General features: G+C 50.6%; 1 protein-coding gene across 2 annotated transcripts in view; it reads right to left on the reverse strand.

Annotated features, from left to right (window-relative positions):
- The window catches only part of lamb4 (laminin, beta 4), a 195,876-nt gene that overhangs the window by 76,263 nt on the left and 96,225 nt on the right, over positions 1–23,388 (reverse strand). For both annotated transcript variants that reach the window (XM_072471583.1, XM_072471584.1), the window contains exons 15-20: positions 22,303–22,431; positions 19,653–19,832; positions 18,545–18,666; positions 14,899–15,019; positions 13,270–13,447; positions 10,957–11,100 (exon numbers count right to left, since the gene is read on the reverse strand). In XM_072471583.1, the coding sequence (XP_072327684.1) occupies positions 10,957–11,100; positions 13,270–13,447; positions 14,899–15,019; positions 18,545–18,666; positions 19,653–19,832; positions 22,303–22,431 (874 nt within the window). The remainder of the gene's footprint in view (positions 1–10,956; positions 11,101–13,269; positions 13,448–14,898; positions 15,020–18,544; positions 18,667–19,652; positions 19,833–22,302; positions 22,432–23,388) is intronic.

Below are 23,388 nucleotides of genomic sequence, written 5' to 3' on the forward strand. Positions count from 1 at the left end.
AACCTGGGACCTCGGCGCTGTGAGGCAGCAATGCTAACCACTGCGCCACCGTGCTGCCCTGGATCAGCAATTCTGGCCTGGCCAGCACAGCACTGGAGCGGCCCACGCCGCTCCAGCTGCTGATCCTGGCGTGAACTGGGTGCCGCGGGGTCCGCGCATGCGCAGTGGCACCGGTGCGAACGCGCGCATATGAAATGAAATGAAAATTGCTTATTGTCACAAGTAGGCTTCAAATGAAGTTACTGTGAAAAGCCCCTAGTTGCCATATTCCGGCGCCTGTTCGGGGAGGCTGTTACGGGAATCGAACCGTGCTGCTGGCCTGCCTTGGTCTGCTTTCAAAGCCAGCGATTTAGCCCAGTGCTAAACGCAGTGCCTCCCTTCAACACGCCAGCCCCGACGCAACATGGTGCAGGGCTACAGGGGCCAGCGCGGAAGAAAGGAGGCCCCCAGCCAGAGAGGCCGGCCCGCCAATCGGTGGGCCCCGATCATGGGCCAGGCCACATCGGACCACCCCTCCCCCCCCATAGGCCGCACCCCAACCCTTCCACGCCGAGTTCCCACCGGCTGAGAGCAGGTGTGAACAGCGGCGGCGGGACTCAGGTTTTTTACGACCGCTGCTCGCCCCATCCCGTGCGGAGAATCAGTGGGAAGGCCCAGTAGAGCGGCCCCGATCGGTGCCCCGCCAATCATGCCGGCGCCAATGGCACTGATTCTCCGCTCTGCGGAGAATCGCGTCTCGGCGTCGGGGCAGCGTGGCGCGATTCGCGTCGGTCGAGGGGATTCTCTGGCCCGGCCCCAGGCTGAGAGAATCCCACCCAACTTCTTTGGCACTGCTAAATTAACTGGGGCAAAAGCCCATGTTCCTGCTGCACTTTCTATTCAAGAGCAACACAAAATATTGAGCGGGTGTTATCGCTGTCAGAAATGGTAAACGAGGGCAAGTTTTATTTTCTTACAGTCATCTTCAGGCAAACGAAAATCTATTTTTTATGTCAAAGTCTCGGTGAGTTTTAAGTGATTCCTAACTGCGAGCAGTGATTTTCAATTTATGCATCAAATTAATTTTTAAAATAAGAGTCCAGTGGTAAAGACGGAAGATGTTCGATTGGTACACAGAGGAAAAGGTCCTTAAAGAACTAATTTGCAATGTTGTTGCCACATTTTCAAATGAGAGAAAACACACGGTGTAAACTGCAAGAATGAAAAATGGATCGTTCTAAAGAATGTATTTTTGACTTGTTTTTTCGTTATGACCGCTTTTTGCACTGAAGTGAATCCATATACTGATAAGGAAGATGATGCCTTTGGCCATTGGATGCGACATCATTAGGGGTGTCCAAGAGATGCTATATCATGGAACTTCTGGTAACCTATTTAAAGACTAACAGTAGAAGCAATGCCTGTACAGTACCAGGAAGAGGACACAATGGAGGCCTGTAGTGATGTGAATGGGACAATAAATCATATTGTCTCAAAAATCATTCTCACACTTGATATCATTTTTAAAAACAGATCTTATTTTGTATTGATTTGGAAAGTATCTAAAGACAAGATCGTCAGGTTAATTTTCTTCTCACAATGATGCATTTCAGCACATTTTACACTCGTGAAAAATCTGACTGAAGACAACTGGAAACAGGGGCGAAATTCTTCGTTATCGGCGCAAAGTCCGCCGATCGGCGCAAAAAACGGCGCAAATCCGACTTGCGTCACGTCGGAAAAATGGGTCGAAAGTCTCCGGCCCGAAATGGGCTAGCAGCGACGTAACGGGATCCGCGCTTGCGCACGTGGTTCACGCCGTGCAGCGTCATACGCGCCGCACGGCGTGACGGCTCATAAGGCCGCGCTGCTCCCCCCCACCCGACCGGAACACCCGACCGCAACACCCGACTGGATGGCTGGCCGCCGCTCAGCCCCGAGGTTCGAGCCACGGGATGTGGAGGCGCTTCTGGACGCGGTGGAGCAGAGGAGGGACGCCCTGTATGCCGGGCACGGCCGCAGAGTTGCCCCACGCCACAGCCGGCGTCTGTGGAGGGAAGTGGCAGAGGCCGCCACCGCTGTGGCCCTGACACCACGGACAGGCACCCAGTGCCACAAGAAGGTGAACGACCTCGTCAGAGCAGGCAGGGTGAGCCTCCCCCATATCCCCCCTCCCCCATATCCCCCCTCCCCCATATCCCCCTCCCCCATATCCCCATATCCCCCCCTCCCCCATATCCCCCATATCCCCAAGTGAATCCAGCCCTAACCTTAACCTCTGCAATGCACGCGCAACCGATGGCGTGCATTCATATGCCTGCCTAACAGTGTTGCCTTTTACCCCTGCCAGCCCCCGCCCCCCCCCCCCCCCCCCCACCACAGGAGAAGCGCGCACACAACAATAGGGAGCATGTGAGGACTGGAGGAGGGCCCGCTGATGAGAGGCCACTGACCGAACACGAGGAAAGGGCCCTGGAACTGGCTGGCGGATCTGAGGACCGGGAGGTTGCTGATACAGAGGTCGGGGGCGTACTAGCAAGTGAGCCACCGACAGCCCGTCCCCATATTCCCCCTCCCCTATATCCCCCTCCCCCATATCACCTGATCACTGCCTGATGTCTAACCATGCATGCTTCATTGTGTATCGCAGGACCAAACGTCCAGGCACCCATCCCCGCAGATGCAGACCGCCCGCAGGATGCCCCTCGGAGGCCATGGGAGACGGAGAGACCCGGACCCTCCAGCATGTGACGCCCGCAGGATGCCCCTCGGAGGCCACGGGAGACAGAGAGACCCGGACCCTCCAGCATGCGACACCCGCAGGATGCCCCTCGGATGCCACGGGAGACAGAGAGACCTGGAGCAACAGGGAGACAACACCCCCGTCACGTGCGGGAGCGACCACCCAGCGACGAGGGGGGCAGCCACACGCCCCCGTCACATCCGAGCCAGGACACCACTACCCAGGACACCATTACCCAGGACACCACTACCCAGGACACCACTACCCGGGACAGCACTGCCCGGGACACCCCTACCCGGGACAGCACTACCCAGGAAGACAAAATACCGGACAGTGACTCAGAATGGATGGGTGGAGACGAACCCCCACCCCAAAGTGCCATGGACTCAGAGTGGGACGAAGAGCACGACACAACGCCACTGCTGTCACCAACAACACTCACCTCGGTTGGGCACTTTAGTGATGAGGCGTCTGGTACACTCACTGGTGCGCACAACACAGCCGTCCCGGTACAGCAGGTGGAGGTAGGAGCAGCAGAGGGGACGGGCGGTTGGAGGGCAGCCCAGCTCAAGCAAACATCTGCCGCCCAGATGGATCCCGGGTTCCTGGAGTTACCACACCCACACATATATCCGATGCAACCACCGACCCGGAGACGAGCGAAGAGGGTGACGGCCGGCTTGCGGCGGCTGCAGTCGCAGGTGGAGGAGTCCACCCGCGTCCAGGAGCTGGAAGTGGTGCCGGTCATACGTACCACCCAGGCCGACACCGCACGGGTGGCGTCTGCGGTGGAGGCAATGGGTGCGACGGTGTCAGACATGGGGAACGGTTTGCGAGGCCTGGGGCTTTCCGTGCAGGCGGCGTCTGTGGCCCAGGACATGGCTGCCCTCTCACAGGAGGCCATGAGCCAGTGCCAGCGCCAGATGGCAGAGGCGCTCAACAACATAGCCCAGTCTCAGCAGGCCATAGCCCAGTCTCAGCACGCCATGGCCCAGTCTCTGCAGGCCATGGCCCAGTCTCTGCAGGCCATCGCTGAGGGCATCAGCGCCAGTGGCCATGTGCGAGCCGGTGTCGCACTGTCACAGACAGGGTTTGCCAACCCCCTGGGCTCCATGGCTGCAAACCTGCAGACCCCTGTCGATACCAGCACGGGCCTCCAGGACTGGCAGCGCCAGATGCCGGGGGGGGCGTCAGATGGCCAGTCCGTTCGCATCCCCCACCCATGTAGAGGCCTGGGGGCTATCGGGCACCCCGAGGGAGGAGGAGGTGGTGTGGTCCGTCCCGGGTCCCCCTGTAGGGGAGGTCCAGGAACACCGCGACACCTCGGACTCCCCCCCTTCCGTCCCATCGGGTGGGCAACGGGCAGGACAGGCTGGCAGCTCGCCATCCCAGTCGCTCGGGCCGCAGCCTGGCCCATCTAGGCCAGGACGCCCCAGGAAACGGCCGCCAAAGGGATCCAGTGTCAGAGGGCGGGAATCACAGGAGTCCACCTCCAGTTCTGCTGTACCGTCTGGGGAACCACGTAGACGTAGTCAAAGGGCCCGTAAGGCCAAACAATTAGACACTGAGTAAGTTGGCACGGGTGCAGGGCACAGATGAGTTTTAGGGGCTAGGGCATGTGCATGAACTCCTTTGGTTATTAAAGTCAATGTTACACCTACAGAAGCTGCCTTTGTGCTCTGTCCAAAGCGTGCGGGGATGTCATGTACGTTGAGCGCAAGTGTGTGTGTGAGGGGTGGTCTTACCTCAGCCCCAGGTGAGTCTGCCCCGTTCCCCCTGGGCCGCCATCAACATCCCCACGGGCAGAGGACGGGACCGTGCGCTGCAGTGTCACAGCCGCATGCAGGGATGGTCCGGGTGGATGGTGGTACTGTGGCCATGGGTCAGACATAGTCCAAAGATGTGGAGCCAGGAGCTCACCGCAGGGCGGGTTGTCATCATCCTCCATGGCCTGCAATAGACACGCGTCCACCCGCAACTGGGTGAGCCCGGCCCGTTGTGCCGCAGGTGGATCGGCAATGGGGGGGGGGGGGGGGAGGGTGGTGTGCATGCGGGTGGGGTGGGTGGGGTTGGGGAGGGGGGTGAGGGTGCTGGGTGGGTGGGGGTTGTGGGTGGTCGGCTGTTGCCATGGTGTGCGGTCTGTGGCCATACTACCCGATTCCCACGCCCATCTAGTCAGTGAAGCGGGCGGCTATCAGTCTGTCCTGTGCCCGCTGGGCCAGCCGGTAACAGTGGACAGCCACCCGCCTGTGTCTACCCCGTCTGCCCTGACCATTACCCCCATCCCCCTCATCTGGGGAGTACTGCGCCTCTTCCTGCTGCTCCTCCAGTCCGCCCTCCTCTGCCTGCGGCACATCGCCCCTCTGTTGGGCTATGTTGTGCAGGACGCAGCACACCACAATGATGCGGCCGACCCTATCTGACCGATACTGGAGGGCGCCCCCAGAGAGGTCCAGGCACCTGAAACGCATCTTCAGCACGCCAAAGCACCTCTCTATCACTCCCCTAGTCGCTACATGGGCATCATTGTAGCGGTTCTCCGCCTCATTGCGTGGCCTCCGTATAGGCGTCATCAGCCACGATCGCAATGGGTAGCCCCTGTCGCCCAGCAACCAGCCCCTCAGCCGGGGATGGCGTCCCTCGTACATGCTGGGGATGGATGACCGCGACAACACGTATGAGTCGTGTACACTGCCTGGGTAACGGGCGCAGACTTGCAGGATCATCATGCGGTGGTCGCAGACTACCTGTATGTTCATCGAATAGGTCCCCTTCCTATTGGTGAACACGGCCCTGTTATCTGCAGGTGGCCGCACGGCGACGTGCATCCCATCGATCGCGCCCTGGACCATGGGGGACCCGGCCACGGCAGAGAAGCCCTCGGCCCGGGCACCTTGGCTGGCCCGGTCCACAGGGAAGCGGATGTAGCGGTGCGCCATGGCATATAGGGCATCTGTCACTGCCCGGATGCACCGATGCACCGATGTCTGCGATATGCCGGACAGGTCCCCACTCGGTGCCTGGAATGACCCTGTTGCAAAAAAGTTCAGGGCCACCGTAACCTTGACGGACACGGGGAGAGGGTGTCCCCCGCCAGTGCCACGCGGTGACAGGTGTGCCAGCAGGTGGCAGATGTGTGCCACGGTTTCCCGCCTCATCCGGAGTCTCCTCCTGCATTCCCGGTCCGTGAGGTCCTGGTATGACTGCCGGGGCCGGTACACACGGGGCGCCCTCGGGTGCCTCCGTTGCCGTGGGGCCGCGACGTCCTCCTCCTCGTCCTGTCGGTCAGATATCCCTCCAGCCTGGGCGGCTGCCGCCTGTCCCTCTGCGGCAGCCTGCGCCGCCTCTCTGGCACGCTCCTCCTCCTCATCCAGGGCAACATAGACATTAGCGGCTGCCGCCACGGCGGCCAACATCGCTGGATGATCGGAAAACATGATGGCCTGGTGGGGGGGAGGGGAACGACGACATGTCATCATTGCACATATCCCCTCCTCCCCCCAGCCAGGTGGCATGGACCGCATGGGTCCAACTGTTGGAGGCTGGCACCTGGCCAGGTGGACCAACTCATTTGCCCTCGCATCCCCCTCCCCGGCACGGGCCCCAACCTCCTCCCCGGCATGGACCCCAACCTCCTCCCCGGCACGGACCCCCCATCCCCCTCCCCGGCACGGACCCCCCCAACCTCCTCCCCGGCACGGACCCCCCATCCCCCTCCCCGGCACGGACCCCCCCCGCCCTCCTCCCCGGCACATACCCCCCATCCCCCTCCCCGGCACGGACCCCAACCTCCTCCCCGGCACGGACCCCCCATCCCCCTCCCCGGCACGGACCCCCCCCAACTCCTCCCCGGCACGGACCCCCCATCCCCGGCACGGACCCCCCCGACCTCCTCCCCGGCACGGACCCCCCATCCCCCTCCCCGGCACGGACCCCCCCCAACCTCCTCCCCGGCACGGACCCCCCATCCCTGGCACGGACCCCCCCGACCTCCTCCCCGGCACGGACCCCCCATCCCCCTCCCCGGCACGGACCCCCCCCAACCTCCTCCCCGGCACAGACCCCCCATCCCCGGCACGGACCCACCCGACCTCCTCCCCGGCACGGACCCCCCATCCCCCTCCCCGGCACGGACCCCAACCTCCTCCCCGGCACGGACCCCCCATCCCCCTCCCCGACACGGACCCCCCCAACCTCCTCCCCGGCACAGACCCCCCATCCCCCTCCCCGGCACGGACCCCAACCTCCTCCCCGGCACAGACCCCAACCTCCTCCCCGGCACGGACCCCAACCTCCTCCCCGGCATGGACCCCCCATCCCCCTCCCCGGCACGGACCCCCCTAACCTCCTCCCCGACACGGACCCCCCATCCCCCTCCCCGGCACGGACCCCAACCTCCTCCCCGGCATGGACCCCCATCCCCCTCCCTGGCACGGACCCCCCCAACCTCCTCCCCGGCACGGACCCCAACCTCCTCTCCGGCACGGACCCCAACCTCCTCCCCGGCACGGACCCCCCATCCCCCTCCCCGGCACGGACTCCCCCAACTTCCTCCCCAGCACGGACCCCCCCATCCCCCTCCCCGGCACGGACCCCCCCAACTTCCTCCCCGGCACGGACCCCCCATCCTCCTCCCCGGCACGGACCCCCCATCCCTCTCCCCGGCAAGGATCCCCCCAACTTCCTCCCCGGCACGGACCCCCCAACCTCCTCCCCGGCACGGACCCCCCATCCTGCTCCCCGGCACGGACCCCCCAACCTCCTCCCCGGCACGGACCCCCCATCCCCCTCCCCGGCACGGACCCCCCATCCTCCTCCCCGGCCCGGCCCCCCATGCCCCTACCCGGCACGGACCCCCCAACCTCCTCCCCGGCACTGACCCCAACCTCCTCCCCGGCACGGACCCCCCATCCCCTCCCCGGCACGGACCCCCCCAACCTCCTCCCCGGCACGGACCCCAGCCTCCTCCCCGGCACGGACCCCAACCTCCTCCCCGGCACGGACCCCCCATCCCCCTCCCCGGCACGGACCCCCCAACCTCCTCCCCGGCACGGACCCCCCATCCTCCCCCCCAGCACGGACCCCCCATCCCCCTCCCCGGCACGGACCCCCCCAACCTCCTCCCCGGCACGGACCCCAACCTCCTCCCCGGCACGGACCCCCCATCCCCCTCCCCGGCACGGACCCCCCCAACCTCCTCCCCGGCACGGACCACAACCTCCTCCCCAGCACGGACCCCCCATCCCCCTCACGGCACTCCACTGGAGCCCAGCCCACTCTAACCCCCCCCCCCCCCCGCCGCACACACACACACACATCCCGAGACACACCTCTCCCCACACATTCAGACTGCGGCCATGCCATCGCCTGCCCAGAGCCAACCCCCCAGGCCGTCACTCACCTCCACGCTGGTCGGCGTGAACCTGGAGCACAGGGTCACTCCGATGAAAAGGAGGCTTGATTTACGTTGACGTGAACGGTCATCACGTCGACGGGACTTCGGCCCATCCGGAAGGGAGAATATCGGCAGGCCGAAAATCGGCTGCCTTGCGCAGACCCGTGCCATTCTCCGACAGCAGCGGCGCCATTAACGCCCCGCCGACTTTTCTCCCTTCGGAGACTTCGGCAACCGGCGGGGGCGGGATTCACGGCGGCCAACGGCCATTCCCCGACCCTCTGGGGGGTCGGAGAATGACGCCCCAGTTTTCCAAACACCTTGGGCTGAATTCTCCGTTCTGGAGACTAAGTGATGATGCCAGCGTAGAATGCATCGACCTAAAGACAGGAAAGTCGGCGCCGACCCTTCACCAATTCCAAACCGGTGAGGGGCTAGCACCGTCGCCGACTGAATCACCCGCCGCCCGCGCTGAAAGCGGCCGGACAATGTTCGGGTCCTGGGCCGTGCATGCGCACTGCTGACGTCCTGGACCGGTCGCGCTGTAGAACATGGTGCCAGCCATGTGCTAAACCTCACTTGCCGACTGCGACCACACAGCCCACCCCCTGGTGACCCCCCACCGGTCCTCCAGCCTTGACAGACAGCGCCCCTCTCGCCCCGCGGCACGGATCCCGACCGAGTGTGGAGGCGCTGGCCATGGTCCGCACCCGGCAAGCCAGCTTGGACCACATGTGTCTCGAGCCATCGGGAACTCGGCCCATCAGGGGCGGAGCATCGTAAGTGGGCTGGCCGATGAGGCGCCAACGGCATTGCAACTGCACGCGCCGTGCGTCACTATGATGCTGATTTGGAGGGGGTGGAGAATTGGAAACTGGCGTCAAACTGGCGCCGGCCCCAATTACAGCGTCGGAATTGATTCTCTGCCGATCGACGATTACGATTTCAGCGTCAGGCAATGGAGAATCCCGCCCCTTGTCAGCAAAGGCAGGCATCTGGAGTCTACCTTAAAAAAAAAACGGATGATGGAGATCACATGGTGTTTGAAATACATACCTGTTAATACGTGAGCACAAGAACAATAAACATACAGTGTACTCCATGGATAAAGAATTAAAGTAACTATCAGAACATCAAAGCAATAACAGCCGGCTGACAACAGGAACATCCATCTGCCATTGAACCTAACCTCCCATGGGACAAACCAAATGCATCTCATCAATCATACAATGAGACATTTAAGTTCAAGTTGGGACTTCCAAGTTATTGCACTTGTGGTTGTTGAGCCACACTTCCCAAAAAAATGTTATAGTTATAAGAAAAGAATCAAAATTGACAGTGGACCAAGGAAAAAAGAGGACTCATAACAATAACACATTCCAAGGTAATGGTCCATGATTGATGATATTTAAGCTGTCATGGGAGTGTCCCTTTAAGAAATGTTTTGTCTTCTCAAATGGCTGCAGTGATGTCATTGTGTGGGTGGAGCTGGGCTGTGGCTCTGGTTTTTATTTTCGTTTTGAGCAGGGTGCTGGCTGTGGCTCTGAGTTTACTTTCGGTTTACACTGTTGGAAGGTTTCTTTGGTCTCTCTCTCTCTGCATGTTAAAAGGTGTCCAGATCACTTGATAATTTAAAAGTGATAACTGTTTTCTGGAAAGAATTCAAATCTACATTTTTGGTAAAAGGGTTTTCCTGGTTTAATGGATGTTGTTATCAAAGTGAAACAGTTGAAAGGGAAGTTATTAAGGGTTATATATATATACATATAGAGTACTGTAGCTGTGTGGAGTATATATGTTTGTAGTTGATAAAATGCTTACTGTGTGTGTTGATAGAAATGTTAACTGAATTCGTAGAATAAACTTTGTTTTTGATTAAAAGTGCTTAAGGCCTCTATTGAATAACACTTGAAAAGTAGGCCCTTGTGCTCCTCGTAACTAAAATTAATAAACAGTTGTAGGTCAGGTGAACTCCACGATATACTTTGGAGTTTTCTAAACCCTGGCCCATAATAAAGGTGTAGATAGCCAAACTTTTGCTCTCAAAAGGAATCAAGGAATGTGAGGAGTGAATGTGCAAGTGGAGTTGAAGCACAAGATCAGCGATGCTCGTACTGAGTGACAGAGCATTCTTAATGGACCGTATGATCTCTGCTCATATCTCTTGTGTGAACAGATTGATACCAGAGTAACTTTGTCAAACCATACAAAAGTACAGGTTCGGCAAACATCATGATGTACCGTCCTGACAATTTCGTGAGTATAGAAAGTACCATTCCACAGAGAATGGACAGCCAATAAAATTCACCAAATCATTTGTGTGTTGGGTATGTGATTGGAATTGGGTTGTATAAATGTTCAAATACTAAACACTGTTTGGTGTTCACCATCTTTCAATTTGACAGGAAGCAATGTCAGTTGCATTCTGCTGAAATTAGACAGATTGCTGCTAAATTGTTGCTACCCTAAGGAAACATTATCCATATAGCTGGCTAATATTAAAAGAAATGGAAAATACAGAGCTTTATTGTAACACAAGGAGCAATAAGAAAACATGCTCAGAGCTGATTTCTGTCAACAGAGGAAATGGTTGTAGGTTGAAAGCAGTACGGATAGTTCGAGGGTTTGAATTTCAATATGTTTGGTGGTTTGTTGAACTAAAACAGCAGCACAAAATTTTGAAAAACGAATGTCCTGCATTTATACACTTACTGGATGACTGTATGTGTCAATAGTTTATAATGAAACATTTGTATATACCAAATAATCTTTAAAAATGTGCATAAAACTTGCCCTTTATTCACCCTTCCCATTCATGTTGCGCTAGTGACAGACTTACCTGAACAGCCATTGGCACCAAATCTATAAAATCCAGGTGTGCAGGTTTCACAACATCGCCCAATCACACCAGGATTACACTGGCACTGACCACCAAACTTGCTGCAGACGGGACTGATTGACCCTTGAGGATTACAGCAACAGGCTGTGGAATATATGTAAGGAAATCAGTTCAGTTTGCAGGAAATCATTACAATTGTTATAGCCATGGAACGCAAAGGTCAGCAGCATCACATTTGAAATCAGGAAATTCAAACCAGATCGTAGCACTTCACGATGTTATAGCATTAAGTAATTCCTTCCTGTAATTTTCTCTTCTTTTTTCATCTTATCCTAAAGCACCGGGGTGGGGTGGGAGGATCTTTAACCTAATCTGGGATCGGGGTGGGGGCATAGTGGGTGCAATGCTGGATTCATACCCTTCCCAATACAAAGGCAAGGTTTAAAACCACCAGTGTTCCACATAATTCCATGATTTTCCCAACTGGTGAGTTAGGATAAACTTATTCTGTCCCACACCACCCACCCCTTCACCAAACAGATTCTTGCTACAAAACTAATCATTGCTGCCAGTTGCCCTTTGGTGCCTCATCTTTACGCCCATTCCTCATGGGCGCACATGAATATGTTTATTGCAACTTGGCCGAGACTGATCCTTCCTTTGCCAATCATCCATAAGTGCACACTTTCTGGCTGGGTTCACGAACGGAGATCAGGCATGAGATCCCTTGTTAGGTTTTCCCACCCTTGCTCAGTAGCACCTGAATGATGGCCTGGCAAAGGCAGCACACATTTAGGACTGAGCTCCACACCTACTGTTCTGTAGTTTAATGCTGTTGGCCTGCACATTTATCCGGAAGGGGAATTTTTTTTAGACATTTTATCAGAATTAGTTTTAAAACTCTATTTATCCACTAAGTGCTGAAGGGATTAATACATCTTCAGCATCGATCTGTGCCACATACGCTGCTAGATGTAGGTGCTAGCTGTACGAAAACACCCCAAGGACCCAACTTGCTGGCAAGGAAGGCATCATCACAGAGAAAAGTGTATTGCTGTAACATTTTTATCTTGGGGAAAAAAGGTATTCGGGAAGACAGACAGGAGAGCTGATTGCTATGCGTAGGCTTGATAACAAGAAATCGGTGATAAATATTAGAGGACAGCTTGTATGTGTCTTTATATTGATTGGATATTATAATTAAGTAGATGTGCCTATGTTATGATTGGTTAATTGTTTATACTATGCATGACGTAAACCTAATCATCATTGTGACTGGACACAGGTAACTGATAACAACTGGTTGGTATAAGTTAATTTATTGTAATCAAATCTGCAGTACAACTGTCTGTATAATCCTTGAATCAGGGATCTCAGATATGCCTACTTGGAATGTCATCAGCCCGTGTTTGCAATAAAGGCTTCAGTTGTAACTCCAAAGAATCTCAATCTGATTTCTCGTGAGCGGAAGAGTAAAGTACACTATAGCCGAATAGCTGCAATTTTCTCTGCAGCAGTTCACTTGTTAAGGGCTATGCATTCTAAACTTTGATTTATCTGTCTTTTTGACACTTCATAAATATACAATGCAATGCTGACATTTTTCATCTGTGTTAGTCAGATGCATAAATTGTCCACTGTAATTTCTCCAGATTTTCAGTAAAAGCTGTATTCAAACAAAATGCTCTTGAGTAACTGGCATGATTTTGAATTCTGTACAAATACAAGTTGAAATTATATGGATATGTTACACCAGCTTCCTGAGGCTTCTCTGTGTCTCTCCGTGCAAGGTCCAAGCTGCTAATGTCCACTTAGGGAATATCAAAGAGACTCCATTGGAATTCCTATTGGTTATTATCAAGGCTACTGCTCGATGCTAATCTGGTCATTCCTGCAACGGAATAGGTTAGTATTGAATGGTATGACCATCTTTAGAGCTGGTAATTAATTTGCTAAAATAAAAGCAAAACACTGCATATGCTGGAAATATGAAATAAAAACAGAAAATGCTGGAAAAACTCAGAAAGTCGGGCATCATCTGGGCGAGAGAAACCGAGTTAATGTTTGAAATCTGTGTGATTTATGGCTCTGAGAAGCGCCATCCGAATTGAAATGTGAATTGTTTCTCTCTCCACAGATGCTGCCAGACCTGCTGAGTTTTTCCAGGATGTTCTGTTTTTATTATAATTAATTTACCAGTTCAGTGCATGTCACATGATTCATTAAATGCATTAAAAATTGATGGTTTTCTTTAATTTTAGTGTCTAACACTTGTACAATACTAACTCCTTCCTCAGAGCCTCTTGTACTCACGGACAGCCCCATTGTGGATCCGAGCAGACATGCTGGCTATTAGTCTCTCACACACTTCTGGTAAAGTCTGAGGTCCCACTTGATAGGCAACGTCGATGCATCGATACCGTCTGTACTCATCCAAATCTCCATTACTATTGAAATCTTCCAGAGAGTCAATCCTTGGAATCAGACCCAGCTAATGACAAAAGAAATAAAAACCACTTCATGAACCAAAAGTGTTCAGTGACTTGTGGAGCAGGTTTGTGGGGGACAACGGAGTTCCTATGTAACATGAAGAGTCCAGTGCAATGTTATAGAGATTCTGCCTACCTATCCTGGTTAACAATAAAGATCACACGACATTGATCTAAATAATCCCTGCCTGGTATGCTTCAGGTCCTATCTGGAACAAAGGAAGATGGTTTTAGCTATTGAAGGCCAACTCTTCCAGTACCCAGACATTGCTGTAATAGTTTCTCAGGGCAGTGTCTGAGGCCCAATGGTACTCAGTTGCTTCATCAATGACCTTTCCTCCATTATAAGATCAGGCAGGGCAATTTGCTGATGATTGTTCCATGAGCATTGTTTGTGTAATGACGTATTCCACATCCACATGTTAAGACTGGAAAACATACAGGCCTGGGCTTTCAAAAATACAGTGCCATATAAGTGTCAGGCAAATAGCATTATTAATAATATACAATGGCATTATTATCACTGAATCCTCTACCATCAATATCCCGGAGTCACCATTGAGCAGAAACCTAACTGCATAGTCATATAAATGCCATGGCGACAAGAATAGGCCAGAGGCTTGATATTCTGCATTGGGCAATGCAACTCCTTTCACTCAAATTCTTGCAAATACAAAGCTTTGCCAATGACATCTATATCCCAAGAATGGCAAAAGACAATACTAAAATACAATATTTTCGTAAAAATTCAACTGACAATCTCAGCATTGATATTTCTAATGCCACATTATTGGTGTGCACTGTACCTGTGAAGAAAAAGTGGTGGTCGGGCCCATTGCTTTGTGTTTCTTGTGGCTAAAGGACTCGATCCTGAAATATGGTGCTTAACATTTTAAAAATCGCATAAAAATGATATGTTACCAGTTACGATCCAAACGTGGTGCATTTGCACAATGTTCCTGTCTGTTATTTTTATGTTGGTATTCCAATGAGGTGGTGCTTTGGTTGAAACAGACAAATGTCATAAAAGAGACATTTCTGCTGACACTGAGAATAATAATTTCTAGGTTAGATTGACAAGCAAGAAGTACTCCCTCACCAATTTACTGTCTCTACCGACTGTTTGGCAACTCATAAAATTCCCCTTCTTTTATTTATTTACATGACAATCTTGAATTTGTGAGAATATGCAATCTAATAGTTCAACCTTAAGCGCTAATAAATTATTTCAGAGAGCTCCAGTATACTGCTTAAGGGATCAGATTACAAAGTTCATTCGATAATAGAGCAAATAATTTGCTATGTGCATTATACAGTTACCCCTTCTGTGACCTGTGCCTCCTAGTAACATTTTCAACATCACCAGGATTTGAAAATAGCCAGTGCTATGATGTTGCCTCTTTATGAATGCATTGTAAACTGCAATAACAAGAAGATCTAATTCAGTGCTTACAGAATCAATCAAGATGTGACTGCTGGGCTGACTGTTTGGAGTAGGAGATGGATTGAAGTAAGTTTCCACGATATACTGTACTTGAGGTTCCAGGCAGATAGGGGTGTTAAGAATTGCAATCCTGTTTATGGAAGAACACAAAACTATAATTATATCAAAATGCCTGAAACAAAATTGTTTATCGTTTCCTATGATTAACGATGAAGTGTAAACAGTTTAATTCTTTAAGTGGTTTGTTATTTTTAGTTGCATGGTAAGCACACATTTTTCTAATGAACATTTCAACTCAGTATTGGCTTACAACCTGGTATTGCATCTTTTCATTGATATGTGCATCATGCACAAGAATCCCTGCTAAAATGATATTGTTGCACCCAGTTGCACGTGATAACAACAAAGGTGGTGTCATTTGACAATGCTGGGAGCCAATGTCTGCTTGCCCACCATTATTCAATGAAAATCCCAATAAGCAATAAACATAATTTATTCCCTTGGTAGTTCAGAACTGGAGTATTGCTAACAAGAGACATGCTGTCAAAGTCTTTCATCTTGCACTCATCAGAATTGATAACAATGCTTTTGTTTATTCAAAAAGTGTGCAATATTTGAGCAGGTCCCTGTATATGAATATATGTAGCTTCTAGCAAGTATAAGTGAGCTACATTGTGAGCTCGACCAATAATCTTAAATTGGTTGCTAGTGTAAGTCTTCACACACTCAGGATTGTTCAGCAAGTGCTGTCTAATCGCACAATCAAATCTTCTTTAAAAATATGTTTAGAGTACCCAATTCTTTTTTTTCCAATTAAGGGGCAATTTAGCCTGGCCAATCCACCTAGCCTGCACATCTTTTGGGTTGTGGTGGTGAGACCCACGTAGACACGGGGAGAATGTGCAAACTTCACACCGGTAGTGACCCAGGGCCGGGATTGAACCCGGGTCCTCGATGCTGTGATGCAGCAGTGCTAACCACTGCGCCACTATGCTGCCCCTGCAGAGTTTTGCAAGCACGGGTTTCTTGAGTATGGTCAGTACTCTGCCTATTTTACACGGCTGATAAAATATGCAAGTTGTTGGGGCCTATGGCCTACACCTTCGGACTGTAAAGTGTCCAGTTTACCTCAAATTACTCTGAAAGGACAGTGTATCTCAAAAATTTGAGTAACAGGTGAAGCAAGTCATCTCCCGCTGCAACTACACACATGAGTATTGTTGGTTGTCAAGCCAAAAGTACGGTCTGCCTACCGCACAAGTCAGTAATATGGCATATGAATTTCAGTGCCGGTGAAATGCCAGATATGTAAACTATATGTCTCAATGACTGGCGGATAGCATCAAACAGCACGCCTCTTTGACTATTCGCAATAGGTATATTATCAGTCAGGCTCGCAATGTATCTCATTTACGCTTGCTCGAAGCTACAGCTATTCATATGCAGGTACCTGTCCTCTGCAGGCAGAAGGAATTTGTCCAGACATTGCATCTTTTTTGAATAAAGAACAGCATGGGGTCAATAGCTCCCTGGTGCATTCGCATAGCAACATCTCGACCAATCAGAGCCAACTTGTCAACGAATCAGTGCCACTTTTCTCATGCAATATAAATTGTTGTTCCTTTGAAACTTGGCACTCTTGTGTCTGATGAGTGCAAGATGCGAAGTTTCAAAAGCATGTCTACGCTTACAGCAATACACAAATTATTCTGTCAAATACAGGGTGGTTAAAACCATGTAGAGACATACTAGCACTTTGTTCTGTCTCTGTAAAGGCATTGAGCTGCTGAACACTCAGCAGTCTTACTCAAGAATGTTTAATATAAACTGACAAAATGCAGTGATGTTCGCTTCATGGTTACTAGGAGATATAACAAAATAGCGGAAGCTGAGGACAATTGTGAGAAGGATATATGTCCAAAAGTGACTCCAGTGGTTGTAGGATGTCAAGTGGCAGAGCCATAGCTTTCCTGTAGGTGAAAGTTGATATGTTCTGTGGGGAGCTGATATATTTGAAGAATAATACATAGTTGACACATTTCATTGAATTGGCAAGCCATTTTGCACTGACTTACTTAGATTTCCTGCCATCAACATTGACCACCACTGCTACCTTACTGCTAGTCCAACATCTAGTCATGGACGTGCAAGAACCTTCTCCAAATGAAGATGAGCAAGACTATTCGGTTTTGTCTGAATTATAATGGCAAGACTGATGCTAGAAATGAACTAAGTTGAAGATGGTGGGTACAACACATGGGGGATGATTGTAATCCTACCTGCTTAGCAGAAAGAAAGTGGGTGGGTAGCTAAAATCTCCCAATGGAAAGGCACCAGGAATTCAAAATTCAAAATCTTAACCTGCTGTGTTGAGCAAGTGGTGACAACATCTGGCCAACTTTAACAGCGTTTTTCTTTGCATGGACTGGTTATTTCTCGATGAATGTAATCACAACTGGTGGCTTGGGCGATGCAAACACTGTAGCTTTCCTGCCAGGCGGAGACAGATGGGAGAAGGAGATTTTTAAAACTTTCCTCAGGCTGCCAGGAGGACGAATCATGCCTCTCTGGGCCCCACGAGGAAAGCTTAGGCTCCCCTCCTTCCAGAGTAAGGAACCCTTGCAAAGCAGCCCTCAAAGCTGTTCCCTCCACCTACCTGGTGTTACTAGGCAGCTGTCAACCATACAATCTTCCACTACCTCCTATCTGTTAACCATTATATTTCAGACGGAACCGATCAAGATGGCCTCAGTCTTGCTGATCTTAATATGGAGAACGTTCTGGCTTGTCTACGACTAAACATTGGACGAGCAGAATGGTAGCAGTGCTGGTCAGGGTTGATGGTGCAAATTCTAAATGAATTAATACCAAAATGCGTTGTCTGTTTAATAGATCATACTAGTTATTTATTAGGTAGACAGGAAGCTAGCTTGCCAAGTGTAATTTACAAACATTTTTGAAATTATAAATAATTTAACACTTATAACACTGAGATCTATGGTCTGGATTTAAAATGCCAATAGCTTTCTGGTGGGGAACAGGATTGAATGGGATCATTGTACTTTTATCACCAGGTGTAAAATGACAAATATTAAACCAGTTACAACCTGTGTTACATCCCGCTGTGTTTCAACTCAGAAATCTACTGAACAGCCTGAGGCCATTCAGCCCATCATAGAATCAGAGAACCCCTGTAGTATAGAACGAGGCTATTCGTTCCATCAAGTCTGCACTGACCCTCCGAAAGAGCACCCCACCCAGGCCTACTCCTGCACCCTATCACCGTATCCCCATAACCCCACCTAACCTTTTGACATGACGAGGCAATTTAGCATGGCCAACCCACCTAACCTGCACATCTTTGGACTGTGACACTCATCACGGGGAGAACGTGCAAACTCCACACAGTCACCCAAGGTCAGAATCAAACCTGGGTCCCGGGCGCTGTGAGGCAGCAATGTCAACTACTGTGCCGTCCATATCTGTACTGGGTGAAAAACAATTATCCAGCTTAACCCCACCTTCTAACTCTTGGTCTGTAGCTGACGGAAAAGCAAATTTTCTGTTTGGTGCATTATTAGAACCATTAATACTTAAAAATAATGTGCAGCATAGCATCAAAAGAATGGTTGAGTTATTTGCAGTAGGTCCTAACCTGGTAGCGGCTGGCATGGCAACTGTATAGGCTTCCTGTGAGGGCAAGTTATTTCGGCAGTGGCTAGCACTTGGCTGATTCGTTGGCCGAACGCGAACACTGGCCATCCAATCATCCGTCGACTGACTCAGGGGAAAAGAAACATAAGGTCATTCATTTGACAAATTGTGGTGCATATGTGGAACAGGATTCTCCGGCACCCCAGCCGTGTGTTTCTCGGCAGTGTGCCGTTCGCCGGCAGCAGGATTCTCTGTTTCCACTGCTTGTTCATGGGGTTTTCCCATTGAAGACACCCCACGCCGCCGGGAATCCCGTGGGCGGGGGTGTGCTACCTCCGGAAACAGAGAACCCCAATGGCTGGAGAATTCCGGCTGTGCTTTTATTTTTAAACTGAGACTCATCAAAGAAGGATCGAGGCCCAAAGGACACCGTGAAGTGAAGTCATTGAAAGTAGAAAGGAGATATGGAAAATAATGATCGGGTATCATCGCGTTCAAATTATAAAATGGTGAAGATTGTAAGAAGGAAAAAGGCTGAAGAAAGTAATGAGAAACGCAGTTTTGACACGTTGGAGATAAATCAATGAAATGAGACATTGTGATTGTTCATCTGTGCATTGCGTTGAATTCAACTTGTTAATGCGAAGGGAGGAGGAAGAACTTGAAGATTGGTATGTCTCTGCGTGAGCCCCTAGGATTCTATAGCAGTGTTGTTGGATTATTTTAGACAGCTCTAACAATCTAGCATTGGCATCATGGGCTGAATGACTTTGTCATGCTGTAACCTTCCACGGTCTGTGGCAACCTCTGTGTGGAATGGTGTGTTTACAGCATAGGAGGAACAAAAGACGAAAGTCCCAACTGAGGCGCACTGACCCCAGTAAAGTAAAAACCATCGACAGAGGAGAAAGGCTGTAACAGAAAGAGAAGAAGAAGGAAAGAGAAATATTCGAGGCTAGATAGGCGTCACATATTAGACCATCCTTTTTCACGAGTGTAAGAGACATTTGGAGCAGAACTCAAGTTTTGGATGACTGTGGGCTGCTTGATGAGTAAACAGTTACATTTGATACATTTGGGAGATTGAAAGTTGAAAGTGCTTTGAATACCTCTGACTCATAGCGAATGGCAGCTGTGAAATCCATTGGGTACGGAATGTTGTCAATAACGAATCGCAGTCCCATTCCGTGCGGAACACGAGCAAAACCCAGACCCGTCCAAGTCATGGGCCTATCAGGAGCATGTTCTCTGGAAACAATCTGTACCTGGGATTCTGGATTCACGGTTTGCTATGAAGGAATGTTGCCAATATAAGCCTCATGTTGTTTTACCTGTTGCATAGTTTCCTCAAAAAGTGCCTCCCAGAATTAGACTTGACAAAGTATGCGTCTCTAACATATACCACAATTATCCACAAGGCCTGTATCATAAGTATACACTATGGAGGATTGCACAGAGTCTCACGAGGCACTGATGTTTCCAAAATAGTAAGTAAAGCAACCAAACAGCTTGTACCTATATAACATTCCTCACATAAGGATGGACCTTTGTTAACTCACTTATAACCCATTCACTTACATCGAGCACAATATCTTTATAAGAAAGGGGAAAGGAACACTGTGGGTAGAATTTTAACCATGGCATGCAGCTCCCAACAGTGGAACAGGAAGTGAACGCCACTTCCGCTCTCTTGCTTCCCATGCAATCCCAATTAAAATTTAAAGTGTTGGCAACATGCATGGGATTTACCTGTGATCATCTGACAGTGGAAGCTTTCAGCGATGAAACCCACTGTCAGCTAAGCAGCAAGTACAGGCGGGCTCGAATGGAGCCTCCTAGACAAATGGTGTTTTTCAAATTTGAATTTTACTTGTAAATATTTTGTGCTATCCTGTGTGCCTCATTGTTATTTGTTGCGACGACGTTAATAAGAGGTCTAAATGTACTGGCACACCTCCTGGTTGGCATGCACCGATGGTTACAGGCGAGTTAGGATCATTTCTTTAATGTGGAAGAAATAATGTGTATTTGTATTCATTCTGTATTAAATGCTCATGTTAGTGTTGTACTTGCCACACTGTGGGACATGGCTGAACTTGCAGGCTCAGTTGGTCTTCCTTCTATGCATTGCAAAGGACATTGATTGAGGTCAGTCTCAGTGGGGATAATTGACGTGTTGTAGGTGACCTCAAAGCCTTGTATGAACTCTGCCAGCCAGCTCCCTGAGCTGAACCCATGGCCAGAATTCTCTGGCTGTTGGGGTTCTCTTTTCCCACCAGCAGTGCACCACCGCCCACGGATTTCAAGGCGGGTGTATGGTGGCTTCAAAGGGAAATCCCATTGACAAGCGGCTGGACTATAGAATCCCGCCACCAGGTAAGCACAATTCCAACTCCTGCCTAATTAATTTTCCCCATCCGCTACCTTTCCTTCTATAGCATGCCCCTCCAAAAATCTCCCCTTGAGAATGGGATAATGGGAGAAGAAGGGAGAGGCTAATGATCACGCAGGAGGAGTGTTTCTGAAAGGGGGAGAAATGGCAAGGCAGAGGAATTGGGGCAGAAATTCCAGAGTGTAGGAGTGGAGGCACTTTTCCATTGAGAGAATAACCCCAAGACTTTATCAACTTTCCTCATGGCTGGTAACAGCAGATTGTCTGGTGTATGGTGGGTGGTCTGAAAACAGACTAATCCCGTTGACACTTACAGTATTCTGCTGCTGGGAAACTAAAAAGGAAAATTGAGAACGAAAAACGAATGCCTAGGGGTAAATTGCTGACTTTCAGAAATTCTGGTATGCACATTGTGCAATTTTCCGAATTTTTAAATTCAAATTTATGTTCACTGGGAGCGTAAGATTATAAAATGGCCCTTATATTGCCAGTATATGACATCACCCCACAATTATTTTAACAACTAAGAGGCTCACTAACCTTCATTGCCTTGCTATTGGTATAGCAGACAAAAGTGTGTAGAAAAATATTCAGTGCCTATGGAATGCACATTATGAAGAAGAAGAGGGGGCTGGCTTATCTCAGTTGGCTGGACAGCTGATCTGTAATGCAGAGTGAGGCCAACAGCACAGGTTCAATTCCCATACTGGCTGAGGCTATTCATGAATGCCCTGCCTTCTCAACCTTGTCCCTGACCTGAGGTGTGATGGTCTTCAGGTTAAATCACCATCAGCGAGCTCTCCCCCGCAAAGGGGAAAGAAGCGAAAGGTCATCTGGGACTGTGGTGACTTTATTTCACTATTATGAAGAATAATAAATGCCTGATAATGCATTTAAGATAGTAGCTCGATGTTGAAAGCCATTTGAATTTTACTGTTCTGGTTAAATGGCTAATTTGATCCATCTAATTGCATGATTGCCAATCTATGCGTACAGCATCCGTCAAGTGAAAAAACATTGGACTGGTCAGTCAATCCATGATGCACGATCAATTGAACAAAGACTAGAGCTGGATACAACTGAGGCTTTATTGCTCTAAGATGTGTGGCCTCCCACAGCAGCTGGCGAAATGGCTGCTGAATGGAGGACACGCATATTTATACTCTGCCTACTGGGCGGAGCCAGCAGGCAGGGACTACCGGCGAACCTGTAGTACAGGTCCTACCTTACATCACCTAATAAAGGTGTACCACAATGCAATTCTCACTTTTCCCATAGAAAGACAGCAGAGGGGCTTTCTACAGATTATTTTATAAGTTATGAATTTAACAACCTGAAGAACATGTTGCTATCGAAGGTTTACATACCCTCTTCCTCTGACGTCGCATATGACGTTTAGCAATCCTGTGAAGTATCAGTCTGCCGTGCTCCACTCTAAAGTTATAGCCTTGCTTTCGTAAATACTCATTACACGATGGCAGAGATGTTGGCCTTACCTGAGAAAATAACTCATTTCATTATTTAAGAAATTAAGGGGTACTTTCCAGTGGGCAGAATCACGCAAAGTAATTTTACAAATCTAAGAAGCAAATACGCATTATTAACACAAAAAACCTAAGACTCAGGGCGTGATCGAACGGCCTCACTGTCCTCCACCCGGTGACGTGACGAGGCCGTTAAATCTCGCGAGAGGCCTCTGGCGAGATTTGCGACTCGGAATGCTTGTGAGATCTCGCGAGATGTTGCGATCTGAAACTCGCCCTCGCTGGGCATGATCCAGATTTACATATTCAAGTGAATAGTAAATATGTTCCGCCAGGGAGACCTCGCCATGGCGTTGTTTAGCACTGGTCCACGCAAACATGGATAGGCATAACGGCACCTGGGGAAGTCTAACTGGCCATTGGAGGACAGACTCTGGGCAGGGTGGTACCCTGGCATTCCGGCTGTCACCCGGGCACCTTGGCACTGTCAGTCTGGCACCTTGGCATTGCCACCTGAGCACCCAGCAGTGCCACCTGGGCACCTTGGCACTGCCAGCCTTGCACCTTGGCACTGCCACTCGGGCACCCAGCACTGCCAGGCTGTCAGGGGCTGACAAAATGCCAGACTGGCAATGCCAAAGTGTCCAGGTGCCAGGTTGGGGTGCTTTGCCCTTATGAGGTGGGTGAGGGGGGTCTCAATAGCCCCCCAACAGCTAGGTTGGGGCATTGTGGGTATCCGGAGGCCATGGTGGGGGGGTCGAGAGATCGGGGCGGCATTTAAAAATGGCACCCCGGTCTCTTCCTGCACTGACAAGCAGATGAAGGTAAATGCGGCCTCAGCGGGGGGGGGGGGGGGGGGATTTTAATATAAATAATGTTGTCTCTCATGAAATAACAATTTGGAATTCAACGTATCAGTGATTTGAGATATGCTGGGCGTGATTCTCTGAGCCCCCGCCGGGTCGGAGA

The sequence above is a fragment of the Scyliorhinus torazame genome, chromosome 13 (genome assembly GCF_047496885.1).
Source record: "Scyliorhinus torazame isolate Kashiwa2021f chromosome 13, sScyTor2.1, whole genome shotgun sequence".
NCBI lineage: Eukaryota > Metazoa > Chordata > Chondrichthyes > Carcharhiniformes > Scyliorhinidae > Scyliorhinus > Scyliorhinus torazame.